This window comes from Rutilus rutilus (assembly GCF_951802725.1).
Source record: "Rutilus rutilus genome assembly, chromosome: 12".
NCBI classification, from domain to species: domain Eukaryota; kingdom Metazoa; phylum Chordata; class Actinopteri; order Cypriniformes; family Leuciscidae; genus Rutilus; species Rutilus rutilus.
The window spans coordinates 34,674,102-34,687,124 of record NC_140217.1 but is presented as its reverse complement, the minus strand read 5'-3'; the positions used below and the strand labels follow the sequence as shown (position 1 = coordinate 34,687,124).

The following is a 13,023-nucleotide window of genomic DNA, read 5'->3' as shown; positions in this document are numbered from 1 at the left end:
GACAAAAATGCTAGAATGATGCTTCTTTACATATTCTAATGGTATCTCAAATTAGTGTATCCATAGCAACTAGGCATTTAAAATTGTCAGACTTGTGAAGAGAGCTTGATGAGATTTATAATGTGCCTTTTTCAGATCATTCTTGTAATGGTTTTATAGAAGTCTTACTACAATTCCATATGTGTCCATTATCTATACGATAGGATGATAGAACACTGAGCTGCTACCTTAATGGAAATGTGCGCTACTTTTTGGCAGAATTACATCCTACTGTCTGTGTTTCAGAACCAGGTTTTGTCATTGATCAAGAAAGTGCTTACTGTTTGTTCTTAACCATCTGCATTCATTTATGTAGGAGCGTTCACGTTTCAAAAACGTTTTTTTACTTTCATGCAACTGAAACGAAACATTTCCTGAATGCATTCTGTTGCATTCTTGTTGGCAAGCTGATTAATTTGATGTGTAAAGATTTACCCTTGATAAAACTGTAACACCACTGTACACAATGCTTGTTAAAGAAGCAACGCGCTCTAAATTATTATATTTTGAGTTGTCTTTCTCAGTTGGTAAATATTACAAGTATGTTCCTCTTGTCCTCAAAAGCTCTTTGCTTAATACTTCAGTTAATTTGTTAAAATTTCATAAAATAAGACACATTTGTGTTTGGCTCAGAACTAAAATGCAATCTTGAGGATTTTAAGAGTTTAAATAGTTGTATTGCATCACATTAGAACTACTATTATTGTATTTTGGTAAAATAAGGAAATATTATTTTATGTCATATAGAAAACATTTATTATTTTATGTATTTTACTATTTATTTTATTTTTTATTAAATTCAGAGATATACCCTAAGCCTCAAGCTCACAGCTGGTTTAACAGTGAGATGGTGTGGCAAGTTACTCAGTATAGAAAGCATCAAGCTGTGCAACATCAGCCGCTTCCAGTGCTCTCCTAGACTAGAGTAAGTGTGACAATTCAGTCAAAATCTAATGACACTTCAGTTGATGTTCATGCAAACGTTTTCTTTCATCTGTCAGATCAAGAGCGGATCGGAAAAGACTCGTCCTATGAGCAAGAGGGAAAGGTGATGTTCGTGATTGACGCAGTGTACGCAATGGCGCACGCCCTCCACAACATGCACAAAGACCTGTGCCCTGGCAAGGTGGGACTCTGCTCCAAAATGGACCCTGTTGACGGAACCCTCCTGCTAAAGTACATCCGCGCTGTCAAGATTTCAGGTAAACTGTTTACCTTCTGCATTAGCGCTCTTCTGTTTGTCCTTCCACAGACCTACCAGCACAGAGCAAACATCTGTTTATGGGTGCTTAAGAAAAGGGATTTTTGCATAATTATCCCTCTGATGGTGAATTAAAGTTTCTTCATCGCAGCACAGCAATTTTAAAACGACTCTCTCACAGGAGACGTTTTTGAAAGCTGTCCAAAATCCTTTTTCTAAAGCCCCACCCTGGTTATAAATTGTCAACAATTGGTTTTACAAAGATTAGCTGCTGTAACGGATTAGAGTTGTGAGAAACAACAGAAGCCCTGAGGAAGGACCGACTGCTCCCCAGAAAAGTATTTTGATATGTGCTTAGCGTACCCAAGCCAAGGTTCCTCCAGAGCCATGTATGTGTTAATTAAAGCAGTTTGCAGTGGGCTCACAACACCCTTTGGACATGTTCTTCCTGGACTATCAATGGCAGTATGACTAATTAATTTACTGAGTATTCACAATTACTCAGAGGACCATGATGATGTGGCCTACAGTTCTGAAGTGTAACCGGCTAATAGAATATGACTTTCGGGGGTAATTAAAAAAAAAAAGAAATTCAACTGGGTCAACTGTTATGCAAATTGATCTGTCACATGCTTCTCTGACCAAGTGCCCTTCAATCATTAGTGCATTTGATTGAATGATTCTCTACTGAGCTTTTTACTGTCAATAGCGTCTGCTTTTGAATAGGCCATGACGTTTTTCCAGCAGAAAACATGCAGATCTAATTGAATTAATGAAGTGCCTGACAATTACAGCGGTAGTTGGATGTTAGCTCAGAATATAAACACTTGATTGGGGAGTTCTTCGGGAACCAGTTAAGAACTAATGTTTTAATGAATAATACTCAGTGGTCGAACGGAGCCGGTAATCGGTAATTTTGTGCTGTTCACATTTATTCAGGTCTTGGTATGTTGTTTTCAAGGTCTGATCGCTTAAGCTTTGGTATCTAGCTTATTATGTCCATTTTTACATAAAGCAAAGGTCTGACTGTCATGTTGAACCACCTGTCACACTTTGGTTGTTTCTATGTGAGTAATAGACAGTGCATCAAAAGTGATGGTTCTTTAAAAGATTGCTAAACCTCGGAAATTTTGAAAATAGCTTTTTCCTTTCAAAATGAACTGTATACACTACTGTTTGAAAAGTTTGGGGTTTGCTAATATTTTTATATGTTTTTGAAAGAAGTCTCTTATACTCACCAATTGTTTCTATTTTAATATCTTATAAAATATCATTTATTTCTGTGATGAAAGCAGCAATTATTTATTACACTCTTCAGTGTCACATGATCCTTCAGAAATCATTCTAATATGCTGATTTGTTGCTTAAGTAACATTTGTTCTATGTTGAAAACAGTTGCTTAATGTTTTTGTGAAAACCGTGATATATTAATAAGGATTCTGATGAATAGAAAGTTCACAAGAACGGCATTTATTTGTAACAAACATTGTTTATAACAATGTCTGTTAAAAGTCTTTACTGTCACTTTTGTTTAATGCGTCCTGGCTGAATAGAGGTATTAATTTCTTTAAAAAAAAATCTTATTGACACCAAACCTTTGAACAGTAATGTGTATATAAATATTAGTGGCCCTTTTTAAGAAAAATAAACTTCTATTTTAATAACAATAAGGTAAAACTGTTTGCAGCATTAAACACATTTAATTTGTATATAATGTGGCATGTAAAATTCACTGAAATTGTTTTCATCAGAAATTGACACTTAAAAGCTCAAGTTAGAAATGCACATGGTTTTGTGCAAGATGACAAAAGGGGGAGACTTGATAAATAGTGTTTAATGTTCAGTTATGTTAGAATTATGCTAATGTTATTCTTGAGTTGAGAAAGGCTCTACAAGCACTTCTATATCTTACACTTCTAACCCTATTTACAGCAAATCAACAGCTTTTGTATTACTCAGTTATCCTATTACTGTTAATGAACAGATATGTTGATAATTATAAGAGTGTTCAGAATGCAATCAGTTTGCAACACTTCTCCTGCCAGTTCAGAAGTGGCCATGGCAGACGTTAGCAGCAGCTGAGCTGGCAGAGATTTTTTTGCCTTGATGAGAGGGACAGTTTTGCTTTTGAAACAGCTTTGGGTACACACAGCAGGTCAGATCTCACAAAACTGTCTAGTAACTCGGCATTGCTTGTTTCCAGCGCTACTTTCCACACATAACCCTGTCCTCCTCTCTTGAAACGACTTTGAGTGAGGTTAGTTAGAGTCTTCAATAGCCTGAGATTAAGCGAGGCGTCCCCATCACTCTTCTTTTGCCTCTGTACTCTTCTGAAGACCATGCAGTCTTCACTCTCATCCAGAATGGTTTCTTCTTTGTAAGTCTACTGAGTGTGATGGCCTTTAAACTGCTGGTTTTGCTCCCAAAGCTCAAATTGCAGGTTTCCTCCACATTGTCTTTTTTTAACAACATAAATTACTGCCAAAATGGCTTTTAGAATTTTGCTGATGGTTGGTTGAAAACGACAAAACAATTGTACAAGTTTGTTTTGAATTTACTTTGAGTCCTGGATATAATATAATAAATTCTTTTCTAAGGATTTTTTTATATATATTAAAGGTAGGGTAGGCAGTTTCGGACAGGCTAGCAATAGCATGCTAGTTTTGAAAGCAAAATATCCCATCCTCCCTTCAGATAGCTCTCCAAAGCCGCCACTCTTTCAAAACACATGAACGCACACAGCAGAGTTTACAAAGCATCACAAGACGAGAGACGGCGTCATATTACCTCATATCTCAAAGCACATAACATCACAATAATAATGACATAAACAACTTACAGAGCTCTTACTTGTACCAACTGACTGCTGCAGGTTCATTTCGCTGTTGATAGTGTTGAAATAGAAACGCATAAATCCCAGTCTGAGGACATGAACAGCTCACAGGTTGCCATCTTGTAATTACGGTTACGGCATGACGTGAACGCAGAATAAGCTCTTTGTTTTGGTTCAGGAGGAACTGTAAAAGGCGGCTGCTATTTGTTTTTGGCACTCAACGAGTGTCTGTCTGCAACTCTATCTATCTATCTATCTATCTATCTATCTATCTATCTATCTATCTATCTATCTATCTATCTATCTATCTATCTATCTATCTATCTATCTATCTATCTATCTATCTATCTATCTATCTAGCTATCTATGAGAAGGATCTCTTGGCTGAGTTGTAAGCCTTTTCTCTGGAGCTGGAAGTCTACCTTTGTTTCTCCCTGATCCCATTGTTTGAAGTACTGCACAATGTCTCATCAAATGAACCTCAGATGAAACCTCAACTCAACCCTTTGATGCCGTGGAGTACACTCACTGCTCTAATAAGGATATATGTCTTGGGACAGTTCACTGTTTAGTGCCATCTTCCTGGTAGATTCAGAGCCCTGTACTGCATGAGGAAAATTTGTAAAATAATGCTAGTTTTGCTCTGTATGTTTAATAACTAGATTTTTACAGTGTCACCGTCATACTACTAGAATGTTGCCGCTTGGGCAGTAATTAATGCCGCAAATACCAGTAAATTGACTAGCACAAACTTTAGTAAATCACCTTGCATGATTCATTTAAATACTCTCCTCCCATAAATTTTGCGTCTTAAAGGGAAACACCTACAAATGCAAATGCAAGGTCAGCCACAAAAATAACCGTGTCCACACCTTTTCAGGACAAATTTTTCACTGCATGTCTTTAGTAAGTCCTGACAGTAGTTTTTTAACGCCAAAAGAGGGTTTGCGCTGCCGTAAACTTAGTAAATCTGGCCTTTAGTGCTTACTGTGGGAATCTCAGTCATTTCATGTGCACACTCTTGTTTTGAGGAATATTTAATCCTTTACATATGTCTGCATTATATGGTGTGCTGCACCGCCACCAAGCATGGCTGTAAAAAATCTTAATTCCTTAATCCAGAGCGGTTGACTCATCAGAGTTGGAAATAAGCCTCTCGCAGCTTCCAAGCCTGCACAAAGAATGGATATTCATCTACAGAAATCCACCATTGCTGATAATTACCTTTAGATTTCAGTGAGAATTTCATGTGGATTGTGCCTCAGAATAGTTATAACCAAAATTTGAGTAGTGATAACACGGTTTCTTGTGCTATTGTTTGGTAGATTCGGCTGCACAGGGTCCAGGGAATTAAGTAGGACACGGTCAGGTGCTTGGAATACAGATAGCTTAACCAAAACTTTAAAGCCTGAGACAGCAGGGTTTTCCACAGAATAAGGCACCTAATCTAAAATGCATCATGGGATGCAGCACCATTGTTATCCTGTCCTCCTCGCCTGCCTCCTTCCATAAGCTATTGCCTTGGCAAAATAGAAATTGCACTCAATGTACTTGAGGTTAGATATCTGCAAAGGGAATTTCAGCTTGTGTATATGGAGGTAAATAAATATGGCCATGTATTTTATACTAAGCAGTGGTAATGCAAGGTGTTTTTTTCGGTCTGTTTCGGGTTTAAATTAGGTTCTTTATTTCTCCTTCAGATACAGTGCTCATTGTTATATTATAAATAAGTGTTTTTTAAAAGCTCATGGCTATTCACTATAGTGTAAAATATAGCATTAAAAGCCTCTAAATCTATGTATTTTGCAAAAGTTGCATTAAATTGACTGTAAGCACATTTAGTGCAGCTTACACATATAGCAGTTCCAGCCCACCATCAATCTCAGCTGAATTTCGTTCACGGATTTTGGACACTAACCTAGATATGTCCATACGTGAGCGGTTGCTCATTAATGTGAAGGTATATGGTGTTGGAACACTTTTTGCATGTCTTTAATCAGATTTCTCTGCTCACATCTTCAGGCATAGCTGGCAATCCGGTCCAGTTCAATGAGAACGGAGATGCCCCAGGACGTTACGATATCTACCAGTACCAGATAAAGAACAAAACAGCTGAATACAAAATCATCGGCCACTGGACTGACAAACTTTACCTAAATGTAAGCGCATTCAAGATTACTTAAAAAAAAAAAAATGTTTTCCCCCGCTTGTTTATTCACTCTCATGCCGTTCCAAACCCATATTTTGTTATTATATTCTCCCGTGGAACACAAAAGTACCATTTTTTTCAGAATCTTTATCAGTTGTTGCCATACAGCAATAGTAAACAGTGACAATAGCTTTTTCAAGCTCCAAACAGGGCAACACATACACTTTAAAAGTGTGTGTGCAGTCTTCCGAATAGCTTTGTGTGAAAGATAGACAAAAATAATGCTATTATACTCTGAAGGTCACATAAACTGATTACCCTAACTGCAAATTGGTCAAAATAGTCTCACAAGTCAGAGGCTAAGTTTATGCCACAGGATTTAAAAATGGCACATAAAATTGTTCGCACGTGAGAACAAATAACACTTTACTTTTCATTTTCTTTATTGTTCCACAAAAAAAAAAAAAAAAACAGCATATGGGGTTGGAAAGACATAAGGATGAGAAAACAATGATAGAGTTTTTGGTGAACTTGATGGACACATCGCTTATGAATAAGGATTGAAGTATAGCCTTGAGGAATACAGTTTAAAATTGCTCCTTTGAGATCCCCAAGAATTAATTTAATGAGTCAGTGGATGAGGAAATGAAAAGACTCATTTGAGATGTTAAACATTGTTTCTTGTCTCTAGCCGAGATGAATGGTAAATAGTGTTTGTTTTTGTGATTCAGACACGGACGATGCAGTGGCCAGGTGGAGGGAAGCAGGTGCCGTCTTCCATCTGCAGTCTGCCCTGCAAACCCGGGTGGCGCAAGAAGATAGTTAAGGGCATTTCCTGCTGCTGGCACTGCGAGCGCTGCGATGGTTACCAGTATCAGGCTGACCTCTACACCTGCAAGATGTGCCGCTATAATTCAAGACCAAACAAGAATCACACAGGCTGCCAGCCCACCCCGATTGTGAAGCTGGAGTGGAGCTCACCATGGGCTGTTATACCGGTCCTGATTGCTATTGTTGGCATCATGGCCACCCTTTTTGTAGTGGTCACCTTCATTCGCTACAATGACACGCCAATTGTTAAGGCTTCCGGACGTGAGCTCAGCTACGTCCTCCTTACGGGAATCTTTTTGTGTTACGCTACCACATTCTTGATGATCTCGACCCCAGATGTAGGGATCTGTTCACTACGGCGAATTTTCCTGGGGCTCGGAATGAGTATCAGCTATGCGGCGCTGCTCACCAAAACTAATCGGATTTATCGGATTTTCGAGCAGGGAAAAATGACGGTCAGTGCACCACGCTTTATCAGCCCAGCTTCGCAGTTGGTAATCACGTTCAGCTTGATATCCATTCAGCTCCTAGGGGTGTGCATCTGGTTCGCATGGGCCCCTTCTCAAGCTCTCATTGACTATGAGGACCAGCGCACGGTAAACCCAGAGATGGCACGTGGAGTTCTGAAGTGTGACATATCAGACTTATCACTCATCTGCCTCCTGGGATACAGCATGTTGCTGATGGTGACGTGCACCGTGTATGCCATCAAGACGAGAGGTGTGCCCGAGACCTTCAACGAGGCCAAGCCCATCGGCTTCACCATGTACACCACCTGCATCATCTGGCTCGCTTTCATCCCCATTTTTTTCGGGACATCGCAGTCAACGGAAAAGGTAAGAGTAGATGAGTGAGCGCAACTCCTCAAGACCTTGCGAATCAAGCGTTTTAAAGTAATGACAGCATTTACCGCCTCAGCTTCCCACAAAACATGCCATTCAGCACGGTCCATTTTCAGCAAAAAACAGACCAGCAGGACCAAATTGACTATGTTCATTTGGGCTTTAGATCAAGCAGAGCGGTAAAACAGACAGTTTATTTCAAAGAGAAATTGAGAATCATGAGGTTTTATGCTACAGCGAAGAACTCATGTGGTTTCCTTCTAATATTGAAAAGGACATGTGCGGCTGGGAAAAACAAAGGCACTCTCTTTTGCCCATCCAGCAATGCTCTCAAAGATAAAAGAGACTTTGAAAATAGCAAGTAGATTGAGCGTCAGCTTTTTGTAGATGATGTAATCAACTGACAAGCACCAACGGAATACCAAAAAAAAAAAAAAAAGGCTCTGCTCTTCGTTTTGAGGCCGATTTAAATATGCAACTACCCTGGCATTGGCTGCATTACTCATTTCAATTAGAAAACCTGGGACCTTCTGTTTCTGAAGCTTAAGATAAGGGCTTTCTCCTTTTTCAATTTAAGTTTTATTTAATTAGTGTCTCCCTTAGCAAAGCCTTGAACAAGCAATTTCAGCAATATAAGTATTGTTATACTTGTTGGTAGGGAGCCATTATTGCTTTAAACTCAGTTTCCCACTGTGCATTTTTAACCCGCTGTTTGAAAGACTCATTCAGATATAAGATTGTATGAACTGACTTTGGTAATTGCATGCTGGCTTAGACTAGTGTCTGCCTACACCAATCAAAAATAAACACATAACTATCTTTCTGCTGATCAGAAAAAAATCATGATGTAACCCTGTATCGCATGGCCTCTCTTCCCAGCATCTGCTTTTTTTATCTGCACCGTAAAAGGTTTTAGTGTGAATTTACAGTATTTCTGGCAACTAATTGACTTACTTTCATAGTCATTTTTACTTTTCAGTAAAATTTTATTTGACCCATATAGCAATTAGTGTTGATCATTTGAGTGATCGGAATGCATTCTGTCTCAAATGTATTTTGGAGTGCATTTAGACTTTTTACGGTCGGATGGCAATGATGAGTTAAAAAAAAAAACATGAAGGAATTAAGTTATCAAATTAAAAATGTGTCATGTTCCTTTGAGCACTTGAATGATGGGGCCCGTTTAAATATTACAGCTTAGTTTTATGTCGAAAGATAGCAATTCAGTGTGCTATTGAAGTTGTTTAAATGGGTTTTGACATTCTAATTGCAATGTTATGGCTGACATTTCAGTTGTCTACTATTGGTCAATCTACTATAGACCTGATCTACAGACCATTCCAGTATTGCTGGTATATCCCAGCATGAATAAATTAAACCGTTGCATTTTTTTTTTTTACTTCTGGTTTATTTTAATTTTGTTTAAATGCAGCGAACTATGATTTTTATACAGTAATATAGTTACCATAGAAAATGATGCTTTGAATTCACAGTGACATTCTGAATCTTGTAAAATGCTGGTAATTTTTGAGTGTTATTCACTCAAAGCCTACCAATCCTCTCATGGTGTAATCAGAGTTTGACGTTGATTCTGCTCTGTACATCCCAGGACTGAAGAAAAAGTTTGAGCAATTAGCTTCGCATTGAAAATAAAGCATGCGTCATATGACACAATCCCACCACTGTGTGCTCAACAAACAGTGTTTTCAGAGGGGAATTAACATATCAAAACAAGAGCACCTCACAATCATCCAGGCTGGCAAGCACAATAAAGCCTGGCGAGTCAGAGATGACATGTCTTTTTAGAGCAATTAAATGCCTCACTTCCTCCTGGCCTGTGATTTACCTTATCTCTCTGCCTGTGCACTTGTCACACGATTTCTGCCAGACGCCTCATCAGCATGCCGGCTCCATCAGTTGTTTGTCATCTTATGTCAAAGTGAATAATGAATGTCTTTGGAGGCTTTCTGGAGCATTTGAATGTGGGCAGCTGGTCTGGTCCCTGCTGAATTTGATCAGCCTGTCAAATGATTAATCGCGAGGTCATCTTATTGTGGTTTAACCAAAAGATTTTTTAAATGAGCTAGTCTGGCAGGTAGGTCTCATTGTGGTCTAAGGGCTTTAGCATGCTTCCTTCCTGGATTTTAGAAGGATCCAGATGGATTTTTGATTGCTTTGTTGGGTAAATTTGAAAGCATGCCCGAAATCCGATCATTGAAAAAAGCCTGTATAAAAAAAAAACTGTTTAGTCAAAAAGAGAATCATGATCATTGTCTGCATCTAAAAACAAACGTGTGGATTATAATAGATAAAAAAGAAATAAAATGAATGCAGGTAAGCAGCTGTTTCTATCCTAAATATATTCAGTTCTGGTAAAAATTGTAGCCTAACACAATGAAAACATTGGAAACCTAGCGCGTCCTTGTTAAAGGAATAGGTCGAACCCAAAATAAGAATTATGTCATTACTCACTCACACAGAACACGACTGATCCAAAAAAGACCACAGTCACCATAAAGGTATTGTAAAAGTGGCCCATATTATGCATCATTATTCCAAGCATTGTGAAGTCACACAATAGCTTTGTTTGAGGAATAGACCAAAATTAAAGCTGTTAAAAAATCTTTTTGGTCTGTTCACGTGTGCTTTGATATGAAATAGATAGATAGATCCCTATTAAATCTCTTTTTATTTTCCCCCCAAATTCTGATTCATTTTTCTGAATCATTTTTTGTCCTTTCTAATTTCCTGTATTCCGTTTTAATGGTTTAATAAAAATTTTGCAATCAAAAAGCATGACTAAGTAGAAGGTAAAGATCTTTGGGACAAACTTTTATGTTGGCTTGACAAAGCCTTAGCACATTGCTAACATGCCCTTAACTAGTTTCTTGGCTTTGTTTGTGATAGTAGATAGATAGTGGATGTAACTCTATTAGAGTTATTGTGAAAAAGTTTTGACCCCCTCATTGATAGTCTATGGGACTTTTCGTAGTTCTGATCGTCTGTATAACGAAAATCAAGTCCGATCAGTTAGTTTTCTTTTCACCTATGCATCTAGAATATCTTCATGATATATTTCAAACCCTCATCCCCACAAATGGCATTTTATTTATTTATTTAAATATGGGCGTGACGTTTTTGCATTTTATTTGTCAGGGACAATAAACTTTAATTCTTCAAATACAAAACTTGAGCGTGCCAGATTTTGCGAAGACGACTCATTTTGATGGGATTTCCCTGGACAAGTTGATGTCGTAAGCAAAACATACAATTCCTTCTTTCTGATGCTTGATGCTATCACATCTCCTCTCATGTTGGTTTTGAAGAAGCTTGATAATATCCTAAGTCTAGTGTCTTGCCTTACATGGACCTGCTATTTGTATGCATCTCCAACCTCCAAAACTGGAAGCTATCATTAGAGTGCCATCATGTCGTTAGGGTTCACTTGCAGGGGCTCTCCTCCTTTGTGTTGCTGACAGAGTAATCACTGTCTCTTTCTGAGCGAGGTCAACATCTCTTATGTACATACGTGTGTATCAATGTGTGTGACAGGTTTGGTAGAGGGGGGGCCCTGACCTCTGTTAAATGTCAGTTTCTTTGACATTCCCGTTATTGAACTCCTTCAGTCTGTCATTCATTTGCTGTCACCTAAATAAGCACCTTGTAAAGACAGATCCATGAGAGCTTTCTTCTGAAATATTAAACAGCTTCCCACAGATATAATTTAATGCAAGTTTTACACTGTAAACCTGGTACTATCTGCTATGAATTTAAATAAAGGAAGATGCATTCATAATAGTATTACAGTGTGAATAAAAAAAAAAGAAGTAATAATGTATTATGGCCAATGCTCAAGGCATAAACATGTACATTTATTTCCACCCAGTCAAGCATTGCTTAGCCGAAGAGGTACTCCTGGTCCCAAACTCACGCCATTGGTTGAGACAGAAGTTCTTAGGCTGGGTAGTTCAATTAAGCAGAGCATTATTTTGAAAGCATCACCGAGCCACAATGTTTACACCCCTCGGGAACATCAACCTACGAATGACTTGCTTATAGTTAGTTGTCTCTGCGCATTAACATAGAAGAAAGTAGATTAACATAGTGACATATAGAATTAATTCTTTATGATGTTCAGGGATGGCCTGGATATATGATAGATGGGCAATGTCAGTTCTGGAGTGCTGCTGTCCTGAAGAGTTTAGCTCCAACCCTAATCAAACACACCTTAACAAGCAAATCAATGTCTTAAGGCAAGATATGGGCTGTGTTAGAAATCGCCCCTATACCCTCATTCACTATTCCCTACATTAGTCCACTAATATAATTCACTATTCCCTACATTAGTCCACTAATATAATTCACTTGAGGGAGTGAATGAAAACAAGTGAGTGAATTTGGACACTGAGGCTGTTTCCGAAGTCACCCCCTATACCCTTAAATAGGGCACGGACATCCGAAACCATAGTGGATGTTATTGAGTGCACTCATTCAATCCCACAATACACCGCAATAACGAGTGTACAATCGATGTACGCTCATCGGCTAGAGAATACCCATAATGCACTGTGACGGTCAAGCCAAATGAATTCCCACAACTCGCCTGAAGATGGCGGCCACAGCTGAATCATCAATCCATCCATTTTTCAAACAGCTGGTCCAATATGTGGCTACAGCGTAATATCATACAGGTGTAAATTCCTTTTAACTTGATTATTAAATAGTTTAATTAAGGTCTATATATGCTAGTTTCCATGTTCAAGATAAATCTTTTCATTACTACTGGAGCTGCCAGTTTGCACTTTCAAATGATTACAGCAAGCACAAACAATGCAAAAGCAGCAGCCTTTCCAGCACTCACTCACTCGGTTTTCATTCACTCCTAGTGGACTATAGGGAATAGTGAATGAGGGTATAAGGGGTGATTCTGACACTGGGTGAGTGTGCCGAAAGGTCAGCCGCTTTTTTTATAGTTTGTGCTTGCGGTTTAATAACTATTTGAAACTTAGCAAACCGGCAGCTCCAGTAGTAAGATGAAAATATTTATCTTGAACTCTGTCATGTAAACTATGTATAAAACTTAATTAAACAATTTAATAATCAATTAAAAAGGAATTTATACCTGTAT

The 13,023-nt window shown here is 38.3% G+C and overlaps 1 protein-coding gene across 4 annotated transcripts in view; it reads left to right on the top strand.

Annotated features, from left to right (window-relative positions):
• grm4 (glutamate receptor, metabotropic 4) overlaps positions 1 to 13,023 on the top strand; it is a 163,813-nt gene that overhangs the window by 133,216 nt on the left and 17,574 nt on the right. For all 4 annotated transcript variants that reach the window (XM_084426031.1, XM_084426033.1, XM_084426032.1 and 1 more), the window contains 3 exons: positions 1,041 to 1,241; positions 6,096 to 6,232; positions 6,954 to 7,889. In XM_084426031.1, the coding sequence (XP_084282157.1) occupies positions 1,041 to 1,241; positions 6,096 to 6,232; positions 6,954 to 7,889 (1,274 nt within the window). The remainder of the gene's footprint in view (positions 1 to 1,040; positions 1,242 to 6,095; positions 6,233 to 6,953; positions 7,890 to 13,023) is intronic.